At 38.5% G+C, this 25,698-nt stretch overlaps 2 protein-coding genes across 3 annotated transcripts; one reads left to right on the top strand and one right to left on the bottom strand.

The window, feature by feature from the left end:
- The first annotated feature begins 7,166 nt into the window (after positions 1 to 7,166).
- Positions 7,167 to 11,717, top strand: LOC106174619 (uncharacterized). The gene is made up of 3 exons (XM_013556276.2): positions 7,167 to 7,757; positions 9,298 to 9,860; positions 10,564 to 11,717. The coding sequence occupies exons 1-3, from the start codon at positions 7,700 to 7,702 to the stop codon at positions 11,242 to 11,244; spliced, it is 1,302 nt and encodes a 433-aa protein (XP_013411730.2). The 5' UTR covers positions 7,167 to 7,699; the 3' UTR covers positions 11,245 to 11,717.
- An 848-nt stretch (positions 11,718 to 12,565) lies between these two features.
- LOC106174634 (membrane-associated transporter protein-like) lies at positions 12,566 to 21,327 on the bottom strand. 2 transcript variants are annotated; one of them, XM_087017934.1, is made up of 5 exons: positions 21,024 to 21,327; positions 14,451 to 16,088; positions 14,008 to 14,111; positions 13,511 to 13,686; positions 12,566 to 13,131 (listed from the first exon to the last, which is right to left on the bottom strand). In XM_087017934.1, exons 2-5 carry the CDS (start codon positions 16,073 to 16,075, stop codon positions 12,904 to 12,906), a joined length of 2,133 nt encoding a protein of 710 aa, XP_086874060.1. In that variant the 5' UTR covers positions 16,076 to 16,088; positions 21,024 to 21,327; the 3' UTR covers positions 12,566 to 12,903. The 2 variants fall into 2 exon arrangements, with proteins under 2 accessions (XP_086874060.1, XP_086874061.1); XM_087017935.1 differs by lacking the exon at positions 21,024 to 21,327 and adding an exon at positions 16,829 to 17,075.
- Between the last annotated feature and the right edge of the window lie 4,371 nt (positions 21,328 to 25,698).

The raw sequence follows: 25,698 nt of genomic DNA, 5'->3' as shown, positions 1-25,698 counted from the left end.
AACAAGTCTTCTAGTGACTAAGTAGAATTAGAGGTCTTAATTAGGGGCGATATTACAATGCGTCGCCTTTGCTGCACCGTGTCGTTTTAAATGGAGACGGTTTAATTAAGGACACGCTAACAATGCTTCGACTTTACTGCGTTGCATCAAAATAGTTAAATTGCGTTAATTTAAAAAGGAATGTGGCTAAGGTGACGTTACCGTCTCTCTCACGCGTTCAGTGCAAACGCTGAACAATACCATGGCCTTATATTCACAAGAGAGGTATACAGTGCAAAATAGACATATGATAATACTTGTGATGTATTGTTTATAGAGTAGGTGTATAAAACATATTAGGGCCCCTCTGGGTATTTTCGTTACCCGTGAAAGCCACTTTTTATTTTCCCCAAGAAGCGTGAAGCATTTTTATTATTTAGCATGATCCTTGAAGAGTTCCATCCCCGGGACTGGTAAATGCGGCTTTTTCTTCATTTGCTAAACAAAGTTTTTATTTTCGGTAGTTTGTGATATCCAACTCGTATTTTCTGCTTTTTCAATGAATTATGAATAAACAAATAAAACGTTTTATTTGCCCAAGGTTTGTCATAATTTAGGATCGTCATTATCACTTTTCAACCATAGTAGTGTTTGAATTGATATTATTTTACTGCTTGCCAGCTAGTAAAAGTCTGGAAATGCAGAATTGGTCAAAATGGCAGAGGAACACGAAGTCGAGGAGGATCACTGTGAAGGTCAACCAGTAAGGAGGTCTCTTCCAAATACGAATGAAGACAATTATACACATCAAAGTGTAAGGTTGTGTGTGGAGTTTTTTTATACTGATCACATATGGATACCAGCGGTCTGGTTCCCGCCTCACCGTGCTTGGATCAAATAAGCCTGTCTCTCAAAATGGTATCCCAATGTTATCAAAGAAATCTTTGTGACTTTGAGCAACAGATTTGTGATTCCGTTCGACAAGTCAATTTCTTTAATAGCGATTTCACGGTACGACTGTAAATATTTTTGCTGCATTATGAACCACAAGTGCGGTCGATCACTTTCCTGTTTGGCGCGGTCCTTCGTGCCAGAAATCATCGAGAAGCATCACTCTCGTACACGGTGCAGTAGAATAGTAGATTGAAGAAATAACTAAAATTGCTTCGTTTAAAAAATTATTTTAATTTATATTTCTAATCATGTTAATTCAAAAATAGATATGTATGTTTATGTGTGAGTGGGTGGACTCATGTCTTAGTTTAATTCCACGTGATTCAGGACTGGGCCCCTGAGGACATGCGTTTTGATAGTAAAATATATTAAAAGGAAAAATGTTGTATATAATTTCTTATTATATGCGGAATTCATAGATATCTTCATGGTGAGGATTCCAGTGAACAGTTAGTTGTAAGAAAGTAACTATAATTCGGTTGAAATGTCTCGCTTCATTACGTGGAGTTCGACATACGTTAGTTCCCCGGGAAGTAAGACCGATCTAGATGGATCGATCTAGGCTTGGGAACCCAGTATTACTTTCTTTACGGTTCTGGTAAAGGAACATCTTGATGATAAAGCCGGCGCCTATAAAATTATTTTGCAATATTAAGGTCTAACGCACATTGGATGCCTTATGAATTAAATTGTTTAAATTTTGTTGCAATATTTACCTCCGCCAAGGAGGTTATGTTTTCACCCCTGTTTGTTTGTCTGTCTGTCTTTCTGTCTGTCTGTCATCAACATAACTCAAAAAGTTATGGACCGACTTTGATGAAATTTTCAGGAACTGTCAGAAGTGGGCCAAGGAACAGATGATTAGTTTTTGGTGGTGATCCAGATCAATAATCAATCAATAATTAATAATCAATAATCAAAAACTAAATCATTATAGAATGAAAATTTAGGGGTGAAACGGCATTGGGTGGAGACTTTGCTGCCTTGGCGGAGGTCTGCGCTCTAGGAGTGCTTTTCTAGTTTTGTATTTTTTCTTATTTATTGATCGTTTCAATGAAGCATGCGTTTGGTTTATTTGAATTTGTTGATGATCATTAGCAGGTTGGGGGATGGCAGGCTAGACAAACACATTCATTGACCCAACATTGGGTGTTTGTAAAACCTTTCCGACAAAACCACAGCAAGGTAATAGCATAAAGGTTCCTTTGTTTTGTTTATCAGATTACTGACTTGTCCGATGCGCCCTACAGGGTATTAAACCAGGCACTCGAACATATATTTATGCCTTGGAGAGCATTTAGTGTTTTTACTTTGCAAAACTCTCGACTTAGTGTAAAGTTAAGGAGCACCACTCCTTTTAGGCTATAGTGTTACTTGACGGATCCATTGTTACATGTACTGTATTTTTGTGGGTGGTGGGAGCACCAAGAAACTTGTTTGCCCAGCGAAGCACTTTATCTTATAGTTCAATGAACGAAATGCCTGAAATATGATGCATAAAAATACCTTGGTATATATCCACACTGTCTAATCTAGAACACGGTATATAATGCGATAAAATGGAATTATATAGTTAAATTTATAGTCCTTAATTTCACAAAAGCTTTAAGACCAGTTACGACGTAGTGAACCTAATGACCATTCACCTATCAACCCCAAGTTATCAATGAAGAAGCCACTGAAAGACTACAAAAGTTATTTTTACTTACGGTAAAAATTGGGCCTAGTATTGGCAGAACAGATATACACCATTATTTCTAGGAACCGTCGGGAGTTTTTAATGTGAGACAAATTTAAAGAAAGTCTAAATTGCAATAAAAACCAGGGCCTAGTCACAATTCATCAATTCCGCCCCATAAGACCATATTCAGACTTATCCTGCAAATTGTGAGGTCTTGGTTTGGATGCAGTGCAAACTGTTGCTTTAGATTAAATCAGTGTAAAAAGGACTTTGAAAATAAGGGGTATCTGTATGTCTGCGAAAAATAGCACCCATATGCATGGTTCGCAAACAATGGTAACCACGTACTTGTGTCGATGAAAGTGATGTATTGCCCCGTATACATGACACGCATTCCATAATTACTGAAATTAAAGATGACATAACGCCCGTGTTTGTATTTGCGTTAGTCATCTAGCAGCGTAAATGGCATTTTAAGACGGATGAAGCAATCTGTTCTCAAAACCATCAATATCTATAGTGTGGACCAGGTCAAAGATTAAGTGGATACAGTGGTGCCCATAAAAACGCTGTAAGATATACGACAGTATCGCGAGTGCTTCAAAATAGCGCACATGTAAATGTGCGCTTCTGGGATTGTATCCACATTTCTTTGCGTCACTGTTTCTCGGTAGTTTGGATAACTTAATGTTTCCAGGTATTATTTCGGCTTCCATACGAAATAAAAGAAGAGTGTGGCGAATCGATAGTTTTACAACTTTTCTCTTGATTGAATAGAAGCCTTTATCCAAAATCGATTCTTGCTTTAATACACTGATAAACAAATGATGCATTCGTCTTTTTTCGTGATCAGTGCGTGGAATGCGGCCTCTGTTCGACCATAAGTAGACGAGAGAGGATATAAGAAATACAAGTGACAGCAAGTAACAGCAATCACTAGAGTCACCTCAGACCAAACTACAAGATGCAGGGCACTGCTCTCCCTGGCTATCCCTCCAAAACTGGAACAAACGCTCGCGCTTCAGTTACAGGGGAGAAGTGGGCTATTCTTTCTAGTTGTGGAGAAAACCCAAACCAATTGGAAGCACTACTGGACGTTGATGCCATTGAAAGAGAGATAGGTTTAGGAAGAGTCACCGATAGAGTTACTATAAATATTGGTGGTCAGCGATTTGTTACTTGTACAGCTACCCTAACCAGTATAGCGGGTACAAAATTTGAGAAGATTGCGGAGCACCACAAAAGAAACCGATCGGTGAAAGTCGGGGAATACTATTTTGATCGCAACCCGAAGTATTTTGAATGCGTACTTGAATATCTGCGCACCGGCGCTCTGCATGTTTCTCCAAGTCTGTGTAGCGAGAGATTGCGAGAAGAATTGGTTTTTTGGGTTGTTTCCGACCCTAACCTTCCCAACTGCTGTTTTGATGCTTTCAACGAATACAGGAATAAGGAGAGAGAAAATCGACAGATATGTGAGGAATTTGCAATGTTTGATGAAAAACACACAGAGAATGAGCCTTTAAATTGTCTGCCTGCGTCTAAGCGAAAAACCATCTGGAATTTTTTGGCCTGCCCAACGTCATCCAAGGGAGCATTGGTAACTTCTTAGGCATTTTAATTAATTTTTAAGTAATAAAAAAGTGGATGGTCGTGAAAATGATAAAGCTCTTTTATTTTCCTACAAAACATTATACAAGCGAAGATAGTAGAACATAATATAAGCGGTGATTAAATCCAGGATTCATGTATAGGTAAACAACCAATAATATCAGTATATCTCGACAATATGTTCACGTTCCAAATTTTGTGACCAAAAAGACTGAAATCAAAACTTGATTTTTAACTAAACGGCTTCTGATTTATTTGGTAATTATTTGCATAACAAACCATAGTCATTTTACAAGTACCTCTGTTAATTATTTTAACAATACTTCCTTTTTTCATCGCAATACTTAGACCCATTATCACGTATTTACCATTAACTAGATTTGCCTTGAAATATAAATTATTGCTGTCAGTAAACAGGACTTTTTTACATTTATGTAAGGGGCATTTACACGAGATCTAGAGGCTTTGAAAGGGCCTCGACTAATGAAATTTGCCAATCTAGCCAAAACCTACATGTACTTCTATGGGCTCAATTGATATCGTTTTTTATATTTCCAAAGTTTAAGTATTTTAAGAGCAATATTTTAATCATTAATATTGAATTTAAATTCTGATAAATTTCCCACTACCAAGTCAAATACTATCACTCCAAGTCACGTACAAAATTTGAGAAAATTGCGGAGTATTGACATAAATTTGTATTTATCAGAAAATGTATCCAATATTTTCAGATATATTTCTGGTTGTATACCGCCATCCTGATAGTAACTGCGATATTTCCAGCACTTGGCACACTGTCTATTATCAGGATAACATTCAACGGCAACGCAGATGACGCAGAAAACATCACTGTTCCAGGGGAATTCGGGGACCTCTTGGCGACCAAGGAACCCCTCAGCATAATGATGATTCAACTTGCAGCCTTCGTTTTCTTCACAATAGATATCATATTGGTCATCTTGTCCGCTCCCAATATATTCATAGCCTTGAAGATGCCGGTTCATGTGCTAACAATGATCTGGCTTTTTAGTGGCTATGGAAGTGTTATTCTGTACTTCACTGACACCAACATGTCTGTTTTTAGATTTTTCAGAATCACATCTGATGTAATTCGTGCAACCAAGCTATTTCGCCTGTGTGCGATTTCAAAGAAGTTACGAGTAATTTATCTAACTCTTAAAGCATGCGCAAAGGATTTCGGCCTAATAATGTTGGTTTTAACAGTAGGTCTACTTATTTTTGGTCCAGTTATCTACTATGCTGAAATGGCAGAGGAAAGTAATAAATTCCCAAACATGTTTATTGGATATTGGTGGACAATCGTTACCATGACAACTGTTGGTTACGGGGATGTGCACCCTACAGGTGTTATTGGTTATTTGATAGGCGTTATCTGTATTTGTTCTGGGCTGGTGCTGACTAGCCTCCCTATTTCCATTATAAGCACTAAATACCAGGTATATAATGACTTTGCCGACAATTTCGAAAAACATGACCGTCATTTTCGCTCGAACACGAGTGCAGAACTGCAGGGGAAGTTTTGTGGAAATCTAAAAAATTAAAGGGCGTAGTTTAATAATTCTCAGATTCCTGATGTCACTTATTTAGAGGAAAATAGGAGCGTTTGTTTATTTATTTTATTATTCATTTTTTATTTTTATTTTATCTATTTTATTTGGCTAATTGAAATTGATGTTAGTAAGTTTATTTCAAGAAATAGTTTTAGGTCTCAAAGTTGTTTAAATTAGGAGCCTTTGTTGTGAAATTTTTTAGTTCTGACATGTATGCTTTATCCTCTACCAAAAATCACGAAATATACTTTATAATATTTTGGCACTTTGATTATCGTCAGGTTATTCTTTTGGCATTAAGAAAAGAATGTTTCTTTATACTATTCGCGTATCTCTTCCTCTTACACACGTGCACGAGCGCGCGTGCGATTAATTGTGTACGGGCTAATGTAATTGTTTAGAAGAGGAGAAATTTTGTTCACCTTCTGTAATTTTTTATTTAACATTTTAGTGAAGATTTCTTATTGTACAGTATTTGCTTTTCTCTGTTTTCCATTGAGTATTATGGAGATACCTCAGACCCCGGCAACTTTGGACTTGTTTATGGTGAAAATATTATAAACGGGGCATTGTTTCATCCATGTTAAGCGTTTAATAAAAAAACTCAATCCTAGCTTAAAATTTAGTAGTGCTTTTAAGATAAAAAATTCATCTTGCATATTTATACAATTAAAACAATTTGGAGCGCAATATCTGGATGTTCGAACAAATTTCGCAAGTGGAATCTATCAAACAGGTAATAATATACAGGAAAATAAAGACTGCTTTTAAAAGTTTTTTCACAATTTCATTTAAATGCATACAGGCGCTTACAGACCAGATTTAAATGTGTTGGGGGAGGGGGGCTCATCCAAGAAAAGCTATGGGATGGTAGAATAATGCCGAAATTATGGAAATGGGGATCGATTGACTTGGTCTCGGCGGACGACGCAGCACGTATTTGCATGAATTATGTGTAAATAAACTTTAAAAATTGGACATGCCCTGCCTCTTGCACGATGGAGTGATATACCCTCTCCCAGGGCATTTTCCACCAGTCACTACCACAGTTAAAAGATTCACTATATTTAGCCGGAGACATTATCTGTGAATATCTAGCAAAAAATCAATCTGTGCCCTGGAAGAGGGTAGGACTGATAATAGATATAATTTGAAACTGTCAACGCTGTATATGGTAGGGTATGCATGTTGATATCATATTGATATCATGTATTTTTTCTATATGCATCCCATTATTTGACCCCACAAATCATTCACCCCTTAGCTATTGTGTCCCCGCCATGAAGGTAAACATCGCTTGAATAGGCACTGCGTCTGAATAGCACACATACACACCCTGGTCGCACAAAACGTGTTTACACGGGGGAGGAAAACAGCGCCAAGCTGGAAGGGCGTGACTTATTCGTAAGGCGCCGTAATACATATAAAGTGCACTAATCGGTTACTTCCTGGATGGTGAGTGCCGATACTGGGGGCGGTGGTCCCAAGATGAGGACAGACATGGAGCAAAGGGAAAGAGGATATTTGTAATGTGCCATTGTAATGAGATTATTAGGTCCTGAATCAACATCATAAGCCACGCACACAGACAGGGAGTAGCGCCCACAAAAACCGAAGGAAATTTAGACTAGTCACTGACTAGAAAAAGTTGTACTACGTCAGGGTTGAACTGCTTGTTCTGACCTCCAAGGAAGGAGCTGAGATTGATTTGAGTGCCCTACATACAGTGTATGTGGAGCCCTGTCAGACTCACTGCTATTATTCTACTGCTGGGGCTGAAGCTGTTTAAACTTGAGACGGTATTTTTACAGCTTTCCGAACACGTCGATGCCAGTGCAAGTCTTTAGCCGTAGAAGCTAGTTAATCAGTAGTGGCTTTGATTTCATGTGCCCGCCGTCTTACCATGCATCGTCTAACTGTGCTGACTCACCTAGCGTTGAACGTAGGTGTTGTCTCGGCTGGTGAGTATGTTTGAGACATCCATTTAAGAGTAAGAAATGTGAATATCAAGTCAGCTTTTAGTATTGATTTAAAGTACGGGTTGCGACTGGTTGTGCAGACATTATATTAAACGTTATGTTAACTGATTCTATGGCTGTGACACGCGTATCGACTGTGCAGACTTTGATACAAAACTAGAGTTTAACGTGCTCTCAAGTGAGCATTTAAAATGAATAGAAGTATTTGAACGAGTACGTGAGCTGGTTCTCAGTTAGAGAGGTTTCCGATTAAACACATATTATATCCCCCGCTGTCTTTGCGGTGGTCTGAACGTCAATCAATAATGTCATTTGACTCCTTTTTTCATCTGCGTGACAGTCATGCCTCTGTCTCAGATTTTTCCCTTACGTTGAAATTTCAACATGCCAACTCTTGGCGACCCCCTCCCTTCCTCTCTCTCTCTCTCTTTCTCTCTCACACACACACAAACACACAAACACACACACACACACACTGGTGAGAATTCTTGAAATTTTCATATTCAATCATGTACACATGTGATTTATCTCAGTTTGGTTTGGTTTGATTCATTTTTTACCCTACATGTAGTTGCCCGAATCACAATGGAATGTTGGACAAATACATGTAACCTTTCTTGTATCGCGCATTTTTGATACAGACACTTTGGGACAATGTTGACCGGTTTGCAGAGAGCGTGTACATTTTTTAATTTTTACTTAAAAGTTTTGTGTTTCGGTAACACTGTGTGATTTCAAATTAGGATAATTATCGAAAAACTACATCTAATATTCGTTTTTTTAACGCAATCCGTAGTAGGGACCTTTTCTTTTGTTTTTTCTTTCATTTTCAATATGGATTCCGTGATGTGTTTGGCGATATTCGAGTCTGAAACCTTTTAACATCCTAGTGTAAGGGCTTATACTGAAGGAAAAAAGACCTTTTGTGCGCGATCGATGGTTTTGATTATAACAATATTCATTTCTTAAATAGCACATTCCATTATGATACAGTTCAATGTACTGTATTATTATTAAATTGTTAAAGATTACAATACAATAATGACATTAACTTAACTTAAAAGTTTAAGGGCGTTAATAATAAAATCTTTTAAAAAGATTGTCTCTTTTCCCTATTAACATGAACCATTATTTAGTTTACCTATAAATTTATAAGTATTTATGCCTTTTCCTATTTTTTTCTTTTCCTTTACTTTCTTATGTAGGTTGATATTATTTATGGAAAGTAGTTTTACGTGTATAAGCTTTAAGTGCATCCGAATATTCAAACTTCTATACATAAATTAAACTCCATACGAAAAATAGGTCAACAGACAACTTGGCAGATTTATGTCCTGTTGCTATTTTCCTTCCAAATTTTTTAATGGATTTAAAGCTATGCTATCAATAAGTTTCCCAAACAACTAGTAATTTATGTATTGCCAGATTCAACATTAATAGAGAAATGTTTTATGTAACTTCAGTGTTAAGTATGTATTTAATATACATGCTGTAATACTAATATTAACTTTATATTTTTCAGAGCTTTCTCAGGCTTTGGTATATGCCATAGCATTTGGCACGACTGCGGGCGTGTTATTTCTCGCTGCTGTTGCGCTATTGGTATTTGTCTGCCTCCAGCAACGCAAATCCAAGACAAAAAAGCCACGAAGTCACCACATGAACCCTGTGATAAACAAATACATGGCCTCCATACAAGACTTCAGGAACGAACCTCCCATCGACACAAGCGAGCCCAATACCTTGTACGATGAAGATCCTGTCCCAGATCCCGACTCTGAGTCTTTTTACAACTTTAGACACAATGGCGGGCCTTCTCGTCCACCATATTATAACAGGAGCCTTGGTGGTTTCCCCCAAAATGGCCGTCCAGCATCTGTTGCACGCGGACGTCTTGGAACACAGCATAGTGGCGGATCACGTGGCCAGGGTCCTGTATCGATTGGTCGAGACCCGTACGATCCCACAGGACAAACACAAAATGTACCGAGAGCTGGTGGTAACAGTTATCCATCAAGACTGCCAAAGACGGCGGACAGAACCGACCTTTATAATCCGATATATGTAAACTACTTTTACAATGAGGTATTTTTTGTTTGAACATGAAATACAAACTTATTTATCTCGTAATTAGCTTGTCGCTGCACGGGCAATGCCCGCACTGTAATTACCATGTACTCGAGTGTTGGATATCGGGGGGGGGGGGAGGGGGGGGATACAATACAAAATTTGTCTAGGTGTGTCAGGAAGTAGTTGTTGAACATCGATCGGCATAACAACCAGTAGATGTTAAATAGCTCCTTAATGACATTATTTAGGCACGTTGCATGGGTGTGTGGTGGGAGGACATGTACAAGTACTGAGTACGTGATATACACCCACGTGCCGGTAACCTTGGCACCAGTGCCATTTTTGGTCTTATAAAACATCAGAAACAGAACCCAGACCCCACCCTCTAAGAACTTATAAGAAAAAAATGTTACAATACAAAATTTGTCTAGGTGTGTCAGGAAGTAGTTGTTGAACATCGGCATAACAACCAGTAGATGTTAAATAGCTCCTTAATGACATTATTTAGGCACGTTGCATGGGTGTGTGGTGGGAGGACATGTACAAGTACTGAGTACGTGATATACACCCACGTGCCGGTAACCTTGGCACCAGTGCCATTTTTGGTCTTATAAAACATCAGAAACAGAACCCAGACCCAACCCTCTAAGAACTTATAAGAAAAAAATGTTTTGTAGGGATAGATGTAAATTGAATCTGCCTTTATTCTCATTTACAGGCACGTGCTCGAGGATCGGAAGGTCAATACAGAGGTGAAACTCCAAGACAAATTAGTACGGATAGCCAATACCCTCAGGCCAGTGGGCCCTCACAAATACCCGAGACGCGTGACCAGCAGGACACCGAACCCAGATATGAAAACACACATACTATGGCAGCTTACAACAGAAAATACTATCTCCCACCTGATTACGACTATCCGGAGGAAAATGAACAAGCACGAGTAGGTGTGCAAGACAGGATATCATACGTACCTCCCTCTACCGAGGAACCTCGTTCTGACTTCCAGAGTCATCTGCAGCGTAATAGGTGGAGCGCCTATAGCGATAGAGGTGCGGGAAACGGAGTGACTAACACGGACCAGTACGTAAGAGGTAATCCTCCTGCAAGCACTCGACTTGAACAAAAAGGCAATGCAGCAGACGACACGGGGTGGACAGATTATGATGGAATCAGTTTTCCTCATGATGTCTCCAAATCTTATGCACAAAACTGGGATCAACCAAAAATGGACGCCATGACAAAGTCAGCTCCAGCGATTGACCGAGGTCGGTCTACAAGACAAACTGAAAATAACCTTAATTACAGCACATCCGCTCGGCACCAACACGCCCGACTTCACAGCCAACAATATGGCGTAGCTTTACCTGGAATAGGGGGCGTCCAAAGCAGGCGTTAGATCCCAGACATTGGATTTAAAAAAATATTTTGAACGAGGAAAATGAGGACATGGTTTCATTTCTGCTTATTTAACATACCCGCATCTGTATTTTAACCCACTAATCTTAAGATGCGAGGATAAATACGAGGAATGTTTCAATTAAGTGGTTATTACTACGATGATACACGTACATGATTTTATTGTTTGCTCTGTTGTGTCATTAACTACAACCTGGGTATAAATGCCGCTATTAAATATAACATAAGTACTTTTAATCAATAGTACGTAGAAATTTATAGTCTCGTTTCCTGAGGAAATCATTTTGCGGTATTGCTTTTCGGGTACAAAGGCAGTTATGAAAAATCCATCGTGCCGTATAAAGTGGCCATACACAAACGCTGACTGTATTCAAGATCTCGCATCATCATACTGTTGTTAAACTGTTTTTATTTTAATCAGAATTGTTTTATTATTAAAAAGGAAGGACAGATGATCTTGTTTATTTTTCCTACGCCACACTGTCAACTGTCGTCTATGCGCATTTGATAAAACAACAAAGACAAACAATATAGGTTTAATTTACTATTATTTGTTACCTGTTAAATCTCTCTCTCATTAAGAACAGTATAACTTATACCGAATTAGTCTCGCAATAATATCAGCTTTTTTCACTGCATTCAAAACCAAGCTCTAATCGCCATCATGCAGGCAGGTAACAAAGCAGACTGAAGCACTCCAATGATGCTCCCAGAATCTATTTGTTTAGTACCCCCCCCCCCCCCCGACGTTTCTGTAACTTTAATATTAAATTAGCCCTTTCTATTTCCGATTTCATTTGATTAAAGTCTTTCTTCTGTTGTTTAGAACTTTACAAACTTTGTGCTTTGACAGAGTAGGCTTGCAACTTGTATATTGTGTGCCTTTCAGTGCAGATTCAGGATACATTTTTCTATAGGAGAGATTTAAATTGTTAATTGTAAAGCCTCGTTATTAGCAGTAGGCTTTGTCGACGCTGAGAATATCTAATTCCTTGACAAACGTCACTTACTCAAAATTGATCGCACTTGTATTGAACATGTTTGTTACACATTATTTGGCCCTTCCATCAGCAGACATACCCGGTTTATTCGACGTCTTTTGAATATTATCTCGATAGGGAAGTGGTGTCTCATGTCTGCTAGACACGCCTCTCAATAAAACGTGAATAGGATGTGTTTGATACCGGTAGTTTAAAATGGCCATTTATTCATACTACCGCAATACCGGTACAAGTACCTAAGCATTCTTTTCTGCAGTCAATCAGAAGTGTGTAGGCACATATGAAAATGAAAAACTTACGTCCTCCTCGGCAAGTTTATTCGATGCATTATGCGTTGGTAAGATTTGCACAAAGAAATTATAAATATATTGATGAACCAATCAGTTAGCACGTTTGACACTTGACGATTGCGCACATGAACCACAGAAATCAGTTAGACGATTTGCTATTTGCGCTCTAGTCAACGGCTCTGTAAGAGACAACGCCTCTTTTCAACCAGTCAAATTGAACGACAATACAATATGTAAGAAAGTAAGCTACAGAAACATTTCATCTTCTACTTAAGCAAAAGAAGCCTCAGCGATACTGCCATTCGGATATAAACACTGGTTCGACACTTAGGGGAGGGGCATCATGGCTTATTTATCTAAATATAGCACTTTGGTTGCTGTAAGCGACCCAAACAAGCTAAAAACCGCAGCACACACCACGACCGCGACAGGACTCCCCACTGCGTGGACCAGGCTCCCGAGGCCCGCCGACAACAGGAACTGCGCAGCAAAACACATGCTACTGACGAGAGCCACGTCAGTGCCCAGGCCTCGGGGGTGGCTTGTCTTGGTGCTTTCAGGGACGAGTTCTTCAAACTGAAAAACAGGTAAAGTTCATTTCATAAGCATTCAAAATTTTGTGGCAAGAAATGTAGCAGAATGTGTCCTGAAACTGGACATGAACAATAATTTTGTCCATGAACTAGAGTATTGCAGAGGAAAGGCATGTGACGCAGCGTAGGATTATTCCGATAATTACAAACAAGATTGATAAAAAGTAGAAATGCAGGTAATTCAAACAATGGTCTCAATAAATACACACAGGGCCTCTTGAGAGGCATTGTTTTTGGGAACTATTTCCTTAAGTACACGGTACCAATTTGAGAAATTTTCTTCGTTTTGAGAAATTCTTGCACCACTGAAATAAGGTACATGTTCAAGTAGTCCTATTATCAAAACACTAGTCCATACTAACCATTTCACACGAGTGGTAATTGGCAATTAACATATAAGGGAGCGTAAACAACGTGGCATACATTATTCCGGCAGTCGGCGAGAGGAGAATTACTGCGATCTTGCTTTTAGTTGCAGCCATAAGTATCATTCCAACTGTGTATACGAGTTGTCCACAAATGTATACGGGTTTGGTCCCTGTAATAGAATTTGGGGTTAAAAAGAGAGTCTTAAAAAGAATACAGAGACTTCTGCATGTAAGTCTGAACACTATCCAAACTCTGACAGCATTTTTAAACATTTGAGTATTTTCTATCAAAATTTTCTATCATATCATAAATATTTCTATGGAGCTAAGTTTACATGGTTTTAATTAATAACATCAGAATTGCATTAAATCCATAGAGCACACGCCACAAGCAAAAATCAATTTATATTTCTAACACATTAAGAATATAATTTCATCCTTTTTACAAGTGCGAAGGACCCAACCTACAGGTAATATCATATGCCACTTACGGAACTTTTTGACAAGTTTCTCTATAGCCAGCGAATACATGGAACAGGAGAAGGAGTACAGAGCCATACCAAACGATCCCATTCGAACTCCTTCATCATAGAGGCTAAAAAACAGAAACCGGGATGTACGGTATCATACATATCGGTAATACTGTACAAGCTCTCGTCAGTGTGCGCCGTATTTCACGTCATCTGTTTAAAAACAAAGTCTATTTAGGCATAAAAACACCCCAATATTTACAAAAATATGTATTCAATTGATAAAGTCCAAGTATCAGTATACAATGTAGAAACAAAGATATATCTGAAATACACAGAAGGTACATGTACCAGAAAGCTCATGCCTTCGTTTTCAATAATAATAATAATGATAATATTAAATTCATTGATTGATTCATTCAAAGATTTGAATTAAAACTAATTCATTAATTAATAATACTAACCTATGTTTCTTGCTGTCCGCGGGAGCATTAGGATCACCTCCATACACCACTTGGCCTACGAAATCCGTAAAGTACAAGGAATAACATACCAAAGACATCCAACAGAACAAATTAGTCAGGCAGAGATAGGCCACCGACCGAGGCATATGGAGAATTGATAACCAGTAACCTTTTAGGGTGACTTCATCTTGTCTCATGACATGACTGCCGTCCTGGTCCACGCAGTTGGGGATTTGGAGATGGTTTTCCAAATCTGGTGATGAGTACGGACGTGATAAGCGCCCCTCGCCTGGATCAGACGCCCTGCGAGATATTTCGAAACTTGGGTAAGCAGGGAAAGGGTTTTGGTGATTTTGTCGATTGGGCGGTGGATCAGAATTGAAATTATACAAATGTTGCGCATCCGCTGTATGGGCAGAAGACGGATTATAATTAAAGGCATCATCATATAACGCGACAGGTGTTTCAGGTTCGCCAGCATCACCCGTTTTCTTATTATCCTGCTCCGTGGCGCTTTTGGAAGTCTTAAGCGACCAGTCATGTATCTCATCCAATGGTATTTCCCGAAATCTTGTTATCGTGATCAGGACGCACATGATGAAGAGAAACAAAACGATGGAGAAAACAATCCTGACATGTGCGAAGAAATCCCCGTTACTATCACCCACTGCATTCCAATTTATCCCACCCATCAAGTAGCCAATGGAACCGCCAAGGCCTGCTACCATCGTGAATATCGTCAAGCCGGTGGCATGGTCTTGCTCCGTGGTCACCTCTAGAAGATAAGACCGACAAGGTGCTTGGCACGCATCACAACTGAAGTCCAAGAACACCACCCCGATGATTGTAATGATTAGACCGTTTATATGGAGCCCTGGAACAAAATCGTAGATGCTCCTTGGCGTATTTAGTTCGAGCATTGTTGCTGTTGGCAGTGGTGTGCTCGTGTCGGCATAAAGCGCATCTAATGCATTGTTCGGTGTAGTCAAGTCAATATACGCTGTATAGTCATCGGTGATAAATCTTGTAATATTAGGTGAAATTAAATTGCTCAATAAAACGTGATCTTTCCTGTCAGGTCCCCGATAATACTTTCCTGAGTATGTTTCTGGCGTTATTTCCGATGTATTTGCATGATTTTGATCAGGAAATTGTGTGGTGTTCTCAGCGCTGTCAATGTTCCAGGAAGCATGCGTATCACCCATCAAAAACCCAAGATCTCTTCCGTTTGGCACCAAAATAAGCCCAAGTACGATACCTGCAGATAAAATGAGAATAAAAGGCCGCCTGCGCCCCAGCTTTAAGCGGCACCTATCGCTAAGAGTGCCAAGCAACGGCCCCATGAAGAATCCGAAGAGAGGGCTCAAGCACCAAACCATTGTCATGTAAGACACGTGGATTCCAAGCTTCAATAAACATGGACTGACAAAAGCAGTTTCAGCTGCGTAACAGAATTCTATTCCACAGACGGCTGCACTGAGCAAGATTAGCTGTATTTTAGATTTGCGCATGCGCACATGGCTGTAATCTGCGTTGTCTGCATATCTAAGACTGTCGATGTTTGTTACAGACATCCCGGCCTCCTTAAATGCCCGCATGGTTGAGGTTAAAAGTCCCATAGACATGGTGACGGATTTTCTTAAAAGAAATAAAAGTGATGTAAATAATGTTATTAGACAAGGTTTGTTCTCAAAATCGCGTTTAACATACATGTATTCCTCAGTGCTGTATACTAGCTCTATTCAGATTCAGTGCCAGATAAATTTCTGAATTGTAGCTCGGCCCCTAGCTACTGTTGGACTCGAACTGCCTTGCAACTGTCACGAAATGGGTATCTTTCGAGGATTGTAATACTTGTTTGAACACCCCATGCATTCAAAAAATACTGTGGTGGTACTCATTGAACTGATGTTAAACGCACAAACACTGTCCCGTGATACAATGTAGTCATTTTGTATAGGCCGTTGGAGATAACCAAGGCCCCAAACTGTGGAGGCGAGGTTGAAACAGCTGAGATTAACGAAAACTATTTGGATCTCAATCTGCCTAATGTACCCTCTGCATGTTACATTTTTAAAAATATGTTTTGAATGTAGCACGCATGTGTATGTGCTGGGCCCCTGTGCCCAGGTACTACATGTACATTTCCGTATGCATAGTCGAGTATTGATACATTGTTTAATCTGAATACAGGAGAAATTGGCTCTTCATCCCCCATTCCCACCCCCACCCACAACAGACGATATAAGAAATGTAATGTCTCGTCGTGCAAGTCTGCATGGAGGTCTTATCGCAGAATTTGAGGTAACTTGAAGAGCAGTCGTTCAGATTCATGCATACACGCTGGTAAACTGTATACAATCCCAGGCTTGACTCACGAAGATCAATTGTTTAATATTTCCAGTGGTTAATATGGTTCTCCCGGTCTGCAATATTCACCATCTGACAATATAGTCAACAGCAAAAAAGGTTGACTGGTTGGCACTGAATATGTTGAATATGGTGTTCTACGATACCAGAAGATGAGAATGCTTGGAAGAAATCGTCTTGCACAGCATCAAACAGAAGCTGATGTGTGATAAGAAAAGCGCCCGGCTTTGTCGGCCAATTCAACCGTTGGCCGGATCTCTGCGGTTTCAAAACATTTAACTACATTTAATGCAATAGGCACGCGTGTAAACTTAAAGATGCCCTATCCGAGTTTTCCTGCTTAATTAAATCCCCCTCAAAAAGCAATTTTCTCCTACGTAATCTTGCGAATCGTTGTCCCATCCGTCCCTCTACTGGATTTCGGATGGTTCGCTTGTAAATGTATTCCGTTTTAATTAGATGATTATTAGCACTAAATGTTTCCCGTCACGTTTAAATGGCCATGTCTTCCTGTACATGTCAGTAGGGCATATACAAAGCTGGTACTGGGAAAGGTATGAAGCTTTACATGATGTGTAAACATAGGAAATATGAATTAAAGACATTTCCAAGTAAAGATGCGTTCACAATGACACTATCGTACAAACTAACTCCGAGGGGAACTTTGCTAAATGCAATCAGATTAAATGAAGAACTTGCCTTCTCCTGTCGTTGAGTAGAGTGCAGACAGGCTGGAGATTATATACGAGTACCTTGGAAACAGTAGGAGGGGTGTTAATCTAATTGCATTCAGCGAGAGTATTTAAGACTACCTAATACGAAAGTTTCATTGTAAATGCGCCCTGCAACTTTAATTTTCCACTCTTGATTGCCTGTTAGGCCACACTTTTTTATTTTTATGGATGACATCCTCTGGGTACCCCAAAATCGGTGCGAGAGGGCGAAAAAGAAAAAAGTCCAAAAAAAAAAAATACTTCTTAAGTTAAGGAATGCTGTCAGTACACAGCTGGAAACACACATTTTACCACAGAAACACGGAGCAAACTAACAATATGTCTTTATCCATGCTCTCAAAATATTAAAGCATTGTGAATACTTCGTAGAAATGTTTTTAAAAAAGTCATGAATAGATATACTTCATATTACCAAATCAATATTCAAGGTTATTTCATGCATTTTGTTGGTATAGCAATCAATAAAACAAATATCAAACAAACAGTGTGTCTTTATTTGTATTCTCAGAATATTAAAGCATTTTGAACACTTTACAGAAATGTTTAAAAAATGATGCAAAGATATGCTTAATACTACCAAATCTATTAAAGGTCATTTCGGACGATGCCATTTTGTCTACTTCGACTCACATGAGGCAGCCAAACTGTCAGGTGGCCTGTCCGACATCAGCCCACCAAATACCTCGACGCCCTTGTCGACCCTTTTTTTTCGCTACAGAAAACCTGGTATGTGCTGCTTTGTACAAAAAGTCACAGAAATTTTTCGGTCGATAATCGCTCGCTGCCGCCAGCCTTTCGCACAATTGTAAAAAGGTGATATCTGCATGTCCAATATCAATGGCATACCAATCCAAAACGACGGCACCCGTTCTCTTTATGACTTTTATTGACGTGTAATTTGAAAGTAATCCTAGAGATGAATTTGACGGCAAAGCGGCCACATTTCCACGTGGCGATAATACGCATGCGCATACGTTTGGGACAACCGACTTCGTTGGGGACTGGGGGGGGGGGGGGGTTCGGAGAACGGGCGAAAATCGGTGCGCGCGCAGGATGTCATCCATAAAAATAAAAAAGTGTGGCCTTAGGCAAAATAATCTAACAACCTAACAGTACTGGGTACTTACAAAGTGGCATTACTGATTTTATGATATTTATATATGTGTTATGTTAGCCAGGGAGAGTTTTCTAACTACAATATTTATACGACAGTAATATATCTTGGTTTTGCAACAGTCATTCAACCAAACTTCCCTCTCCCGCCTACGTTACATTATAGATGATGAAATGATCATATCCCACGATCCTTGTATTAGGGTTTCACTATTCAACACCCAGAGAGCGACATTGTACAAAGGAAGTGTGAGCAGTGCATTTTCAAATTCATTTAAACAAAATTTTCCCCCTTTATCAAATTATCTAGAACATTAAGGCGGTCGCTATTGCTAATTAAAGTGATTTAACTGTGTTATTATACCATTAGCACGTTTGTCAAAAAAAGGGTAGAATGCGGCTGGACCAAATTGGAAATTGGAGTATAATATTAGTAGGCACCAACCGTAAAAATAAAACAGTATTGTTAAGCGTGATATGCTTAAATACATCACGTTTAGAATATTTTGCTTGTTTTTATGAAGTAGAACTCAGTAGAACAAAAAGCTTAACACGCACGAGGGAATGACACTCCAGCGATACCAATATCTAGGATAACGACTTACATGTACATGTATAGATATCGTATATGTAAATTCTTAAAGACGGTTAATGTGAAGTCCACATATTCATTGTACTAGTACTTAATCTAAATGTGTGCTTGGATATTACAAACCGTGGTCTATCTAACGCTAAAAAAACTTTCCTTGAGGGAACACACAAGCACGCACGCGCACATACACATGCAATTTTAGACATTAATTCACACAACAGACACAGACACACACGAAGAGAGAGAGGGAGAGAGAGAGACTTTCTAAAAGGTGATAAAATGCACAATGAAAAAAACTTATAACGTTACATGTACAAGATAAGTAAAAACATGGGCGCCATTCGACTCTTTTTAGCTTAACCTAAATTCCTATACATGTCTCCTATTTCTTCATTTATAAACACTAATGTTATGGGGGGTTATACGATCTCCGACGATCAAAAATGATATAATATTTTATTTCAATACGAACCAACAACCAGCATTTATCACACCGTACCGCAAATCAAACTGAGTCAGTGGGCAATAAACAATCTTCTTTCTGCTCTTAAGGTCCTTATACAGAAACAATCACCTAAAATAATAACAGTGATAAAACAGAATACAGTGTCACTGTCATACATGTAGGTTTGTCTAAAAATAGCGAAACTTCTTCATGATTGACCGTTCCACAATGTTAAACCAGATGGATTTTAGAACGTTATGGTATGTTCAACCTTATTTATCGGTCGATTCCACCCATGAGAGGCACGCATGGGCAACGAACCTCTCAGCCCTAGAAAGAAAATAGCTAAATGATAGTTAAAGAGGTACAATGACCAGATGACTAAATGAATAGTTATATGTATGGTAATAAATGAATAGATGAATCAATAGGAACTACACAGAAATGAGATAAGGCCTGATATGTTGACAGTACAACTGGACATGCTATCACAAGGTTAAGAACGAATCGTATAGCCCACTTCACGAATACGCACTTAATACCACTTAAAAGAAAGATAAAGCAAGACACGGTCGATTGTTTTCCAAGTCCCAAGCAGACACTCGTGCGATACAGGATATAAGGTCTAAGAAAGCACGCGGATCCTTGTTTTAATGACTTCACTAGGACTCACTTCCGTTCGATTGTTATGAAGGCATTCTGATTTTCAACGAAGGATGCGAATTCTGAAAAGCCGCCATGTTAACATTGTCATAACTGTTTACATTAGCTGGTGTAAATGAATATGAAAGACACGGACTATTGAAAGGAACAATCATCATTGACACATCACTTCACTATATCTACATTATACTGTTGTTTCCTTGTACATGTATATTTTATGGTCCGGATTGATAGCATGAGGGATAAGCTTGAGTATAGGTTCTGTGTTATGTATGGAGCTTATATTATATTATATATTATTATATTATATTATATTATAATATAATATATTATATTATATTATATTATATTATATTAAACTGATAACTCATCACAACATCGGTATCAAAATAACGTGTCGCCAAGTTGACACAGATTCTTGTATTTCACCTCAGCAAACTGTTAGCAAGCAAACTGAATACTTACCTGAGAAAACTGATCCAATTCAGTGTGAAGCTATATTGTGTATGTACTTAAGATTTAAACGAACTTACTCACTTAAAAAATGCATGATAAAACTGTAGAGGCAATTTCATTTCCAGAGAAAAAAGCATCAACGTGCTTCTGTGCACATGAGAGAGAGAGAGAGAGAGAGAGATTGAAAACAGAATACTTACAGTTATCAGAAGCAGTCTTTAGGTTGTATATGACCCTTTTCGCAGTCGCCTTTAAACAGCAGTAACAGTGTTCGTCAGTACCATTTACCGGTACGACAATATCGATGAAAAATACTGTATAAAAGCTGTTTACGTAAACCTTGGGAGACGTAACATTACAAATGGCACGGTCACGAAGCCGAATCGCGCTCTCTTTCCCAATTAAGGAATGTGCCGCATCGTTTTATGCTCTTTCGTTTCAGTATCTTACAAATTAGATTACCACGAGGACGCCTGGCCCAGACTAATCCTCGGAGGATATTGATTGCCCATTAATCCGATAGTTTGTCTTAAGAGAATATTCTCAGTGTTAAGGCACTTCCACGTTGGAAGAATGGATTATTATTTTTCCGTGATGCACAAGAGATTAACATTCTACAAAAGACAACGGATCAGGAGTTACGTGCCACGTGTATCTTATCATTTTCGCATCATTTCGAATCATCAGTTTGGACAAAAGTAACGCCTTTACTACTGAATTTTAGTTTTTCAGAAGCTATCTCCGTGGATAAAATAAAATACATTAAGTATTAGAACTTCGCTTAACTGCTGTTTATATGGTTGTTGAATGTAGCGGTAAGTGCAGTGGATTCGCAATACAATGTATACCAGCATAATGCTAGTTGGAAACATGTTTGTTATCGATACTCAAGCCATTGCTGGAGCCATCAGTTAATCGTTTTTGCCATTAGTTACGTTTCCTGTTCCAATAAATGTATATGTTACCCAGAAATATATCCCCACTCTATCGGAAAGACGCATTCTTCTTATTCAAGGATCAAATGTGCATACACACACACACACACACACAGAGAGAGAGAGAGAGAGAGAGAGAGAGAGAGAGAGAGAGAAAGAGGGAGAGAGAGAGAGAGAATTTGTGCAACTGTCGTTGACTGTCTAAAATGTGATAAAAGGCACAACGGTTTTCAAATGCATGAGTTTCCTTAATTTTTATGTTAGATTGAAAATGCATCTATTAAGATGGACCAAAATAAGTATAAAGCGCCCAAGCTTCCGGCTCGTTTGCCCTCTTCGTGGACTAAAACATATAATTAACAAACTTCTGAGAAACGTGACGTAAAAGGCATGTGATGTAAAAATGAGTTTTACGTGTTCTGTGGAGGATTCATGATAGCTAGGCCATTAGGTATGATATTGTTCTTATTGCACTTCAAGGAAAAATATGTAATAGTCTAGTTTGGCCTCCTTATTATGATTATCATGACTGATCTTTATTTCTTTAGCACAATAACTTAATTTATTTATTTATTTTAATACAATTTGACATTTAACACCTTCTTCCCCCAAAATTACCTGTCATAGTTTGCTATTGGATTTGATATTTTTTAAAAATAAATACTTCCTCCATGCAGCTGACAAGGCTTGTTTAAAGACTGCCGTCATGTATGTAAAATGTCTTTATATATTGACAATCCAGTCACAAATCAATTCAAATTAATATGTTATTCTGTCTAATGATTACAACCATTCAGCAATATTCCCACATTTAGGCTTATGCAATGGAATTACATTGATTATGGAATTTCATAACATTGATAGAGAATTGCAAACACTAAGCCTCTATCATAATCCATTCAAGTATTGATTTTGTGTATTCCACGAGTTTAAAATAAAGTACCGCACTCGAAAATTCAGTCGTTCGATGATACAGTGATGTTTTCATCCGAATTGCCTTTTATATTTACGTTAACGGCTCTAAATCTGTAATTCTGTCCTTGATTTAATAAATGTTATTTGATATGTAGATGGCTGAATATGCAATTTAAAAGATAATCTGAAAAAAATCGTCTCGCTTTTACATCTGTTAATGGTAACTTAACAGAGATGAAATACATGTATATGTCACAATACCATAATAAATTTTCGTCAGGACACTTCACATTCAACTGAAAAAATGTGGGCTATGCATCGTGTTTCATCCCATAATCAATCATTTTTTGAAAATTGACAAGTTCCCATTAGAAGACCTACTAACAATTCTTATGCTGTACATTCAATAAACCTGTGCACGACTACTGCAAATAAAATATAATGAATAACAATCCTAATTACTAAGAAAACCAGGGTTTCAGAATGCCTAGAAAACCCAATACAATACATCAATACAAGTGATTATGGCTATATGTTATATGAATACATGGCAGCTAATGGATTAACATATGTGTCATTTCAGTAATCTCCTTTTTCGCCGTTTATGAAGATACTTTATAAGCAGAAAGTGAGTAATGGTACAAAACAGAATATCTGGTAGTGCCTCAAACTTAAAGGTAACCATTGAGAAGAACGTTCATGGCCGAGTGTTAGTATATCTACGTACGGCAACACTTACTAGTTGTATCTGGAGGGAGGGAAGGGGAGTAATAATGAGGGGGGGGGCATTCGATATGTTATGTATTCGCTTCTTTTCACCACAATAAATCGATGTTTCATTAACCAAGAACTTATCCTCTGGCAAGACAGTGCAATATCTTGTCTTTGCAGGAAATTGAAGCGCACGTAGTCAGCAACGGTATGTATATGTTGCAATTTGTCTTTACAGATGACGGGAACCGGAAGCCGTTTTTCACATCTAAAACCAGTTTCTGTCTAGTTGAACATGTATCTATCACTCACAGTCAGCTGGCATATAAAAACTAAACTGACAAATCTTGATGTCTGCAGTCTTTTGGTGGCTAGAGTAGAGAAAGAGAATGTACTTGGAGAGGAATTCAATAGTTTGCCTACGGTATTGGTAGAAGCCCTGTATTGTGAGCATAAAATACAGTGTACGTGCATGGACTAAATTGACTTTAGTTTTTTTAGTATTGTTGAATGAATACCCATTATGATTATAACTACTATTATGGCCGTTGTTGTCCATATATAAATAATGTTTTATACTTCCCCATACATTGTGAAGACCGGATGGGCTTGTGGTTAAAGGGAGGACGTGGGTTCAACCCCGTGCGGGGACATACCAGCTCCTTTATAAACGGTAACTGCTGTCTACCCGCTCGGCACTCAGCACTAAGGGGGTGAAAATGGTGTCTGGTCTGGCAGTTGAGAAATGGTACGTTTGCTAGCAGCCCGGCTGTTTCCTCCCCCAGGGAGGCGAGAGCGACAACCTTTAGTGTGCAACAGGGCCAAAATGACCAGGCTCCCTTTGACTTTTTTAAAAGTTTATTTAAAAATAAATTTTTATTTAAAATAAGATATATATGTATAACTTCAACCTTCGTGGTTGCCATATATCAATAAAGATTATTATTATCATTTTTATTATTATGAAAGTTCATTATTCCTAAATATTAGTACTCTTGACTTGATAATTCAGTCGCACTTTCTTAGATCCCTCATTTCCATCATACTGGCGTATACCGGGATTTTCTAATTTCATACTTTATATTTATCGATTGAAAACAAATATAACATAGAAGGAGAAAACATAATTACTGTCACATGATGACGCATGGATGGAAAAGTTTATTTTTTGCTTAGTTCGCTTGTTTTATTTACTTATCTAAAGGGGAAGTGGGGAAGAAAAGAGAAATGGTAATTCCGAAACTAAGGTGGGGGAGGGGGGCAAGTGCCCCACTGAATTCCATCTGCTCTCTAGAGCCCACATTTCATCGGAAACCCACCTTAACACAACCCCAAGGCAATTACCATAAGATGTCTTTAAAACAATGGATTATCGCGACGGCACCGGAAAGAATATGAAAGGCAAAGTAGCATAATTGACAAGTACAGATATCGAGTGTTTATGCAAAGGTAAATCAATGTAACATCTTAAAAATAGATTATTCTGGAGCACGAGTGATAACTATTGATAAGTACATCTATGTGACGGGTAATAAAACTTTAAACAGATTGCTGTTATTGAAGAACACGCTTACTTCAACGGCGATGTTCTCAAGGACCCCTTTGTCAAATCCGCTGGCGGGCATGACTGGCTCAAGTGTCTCTTCTTTTCAAATGTTGTTAAAAGAGTAAAACATTTTGACAGAAACAACACTGAAAGAGTTTTGAGAAGGGTATTCCATCAGATTGATTGTCCTACATAAGTGCTTTTATAGAAAAGTAGGTGTTTTTATAGAAAAGCGTTAACTATAAAACACGGCGACTTAGTTTTTTGGTTCAATTTTAAATGTGCAAGTTGTTGTGCAAAGCAGGGATGTTTACTACTTGATATCGCGTATAACGCAATACTTTCAAGAAAAGTATCGAACATGGAAGGAAACGTTCAAAACGAACTGGCAGAACCTGAGGAACAATGCTCTCCAAAGCGATTTTCGAATTTTAATATCGATACTATACTGCAAAAACCAGACGTTCAGGCAGACCGGTCATGTGTGGATCAAAATACACATTTCCCAACTGGAACAATCCATGAAACTCAGACTATTTCTAACGGGGCGATTCAAATTCTTAACGTGTTGGATTCTCCTTTGAAATCTGGACAGCATCATCTATACCAGCTATATCCCCACACGAATCTAACTTCTCATACTGGCATATTTTACCCGTTGCTACCCGATTCTGGGTTCGTCACTTATCGATACCCCTGTGCTGAAACCAGTTCTGTACCGTCCTTAGATGCTTATGGCACAACGTACCCTATATCAGGTAAGATATT

This window comes from Lingula anatina, chromosome 7 (assembly GCF_051362555.1).
Source record: "Lingula anatina isolate TDL-2025a chromosome 7, LinAna3.0, whole genome shotgun sequence".
Lineage (NCBI taxonomy): Eukaryota > Metazoa > Brachiopoda > Lingulata > Lingulida > Lingulidae > Lingula > Lingula anatina.
Note: the sequence above shows the minus strand (reverse complement) of the source record. Positions and strands in the feature narration are given on the sequence as shown.

What these genes read in the sequence shown, in the direction of transcription:
- LOC106174619 (XM_013556276.2), top strand. Translation starts at nt 7,700, where the DNA reads ATGCATCGTCTAACTGTGCTGACTCACCTAGCGTTGAACGTAGGTGTT. An exon ending in CGTAGGTGTTGTCTCGGCTG is followed by an intron (nt 7,758 to 9,297) that starts GTGAGTATGTTT and finishes TATATTTTTCAG; the next exon opens with AGCTTTCTCAGGCTTTGGTA. An exon ending in TAAACTACTTTTACAATGAG is followed by an intron (nt 9,861 to 10,563) that starts GTATTTTTTGTT and finishes TCTCATTTACAG; the next exon opens with GCACGTGCTCGAGGATCGGA.
- LOC106174634 (XM_087017934.1), bottom strand. Translation starts at nt 16,075, where the DNA reads ATGTCTATGGGACTTTTAACCTCAACCATGCGGGCATTTAAGGAGGCC. An exon ending in GAAACTTGTCAAAAAGTTCC is followed by an intron (nt 13,687 to 14,007) that starts GTAAGTGGCATA and finishes ATTCTATTACAG; the next exon opens with GGACCAAACCCGTATACATT. An exon ending in ATTACCACTCGTGTGAAATG is followed by an intron (nt 13,132 to 13,510) that starts GTTAGTATGGAC and finishes CCTGTTTTTCAG; the next exon opens with TTTGAAGAACTCGTCCCTGA.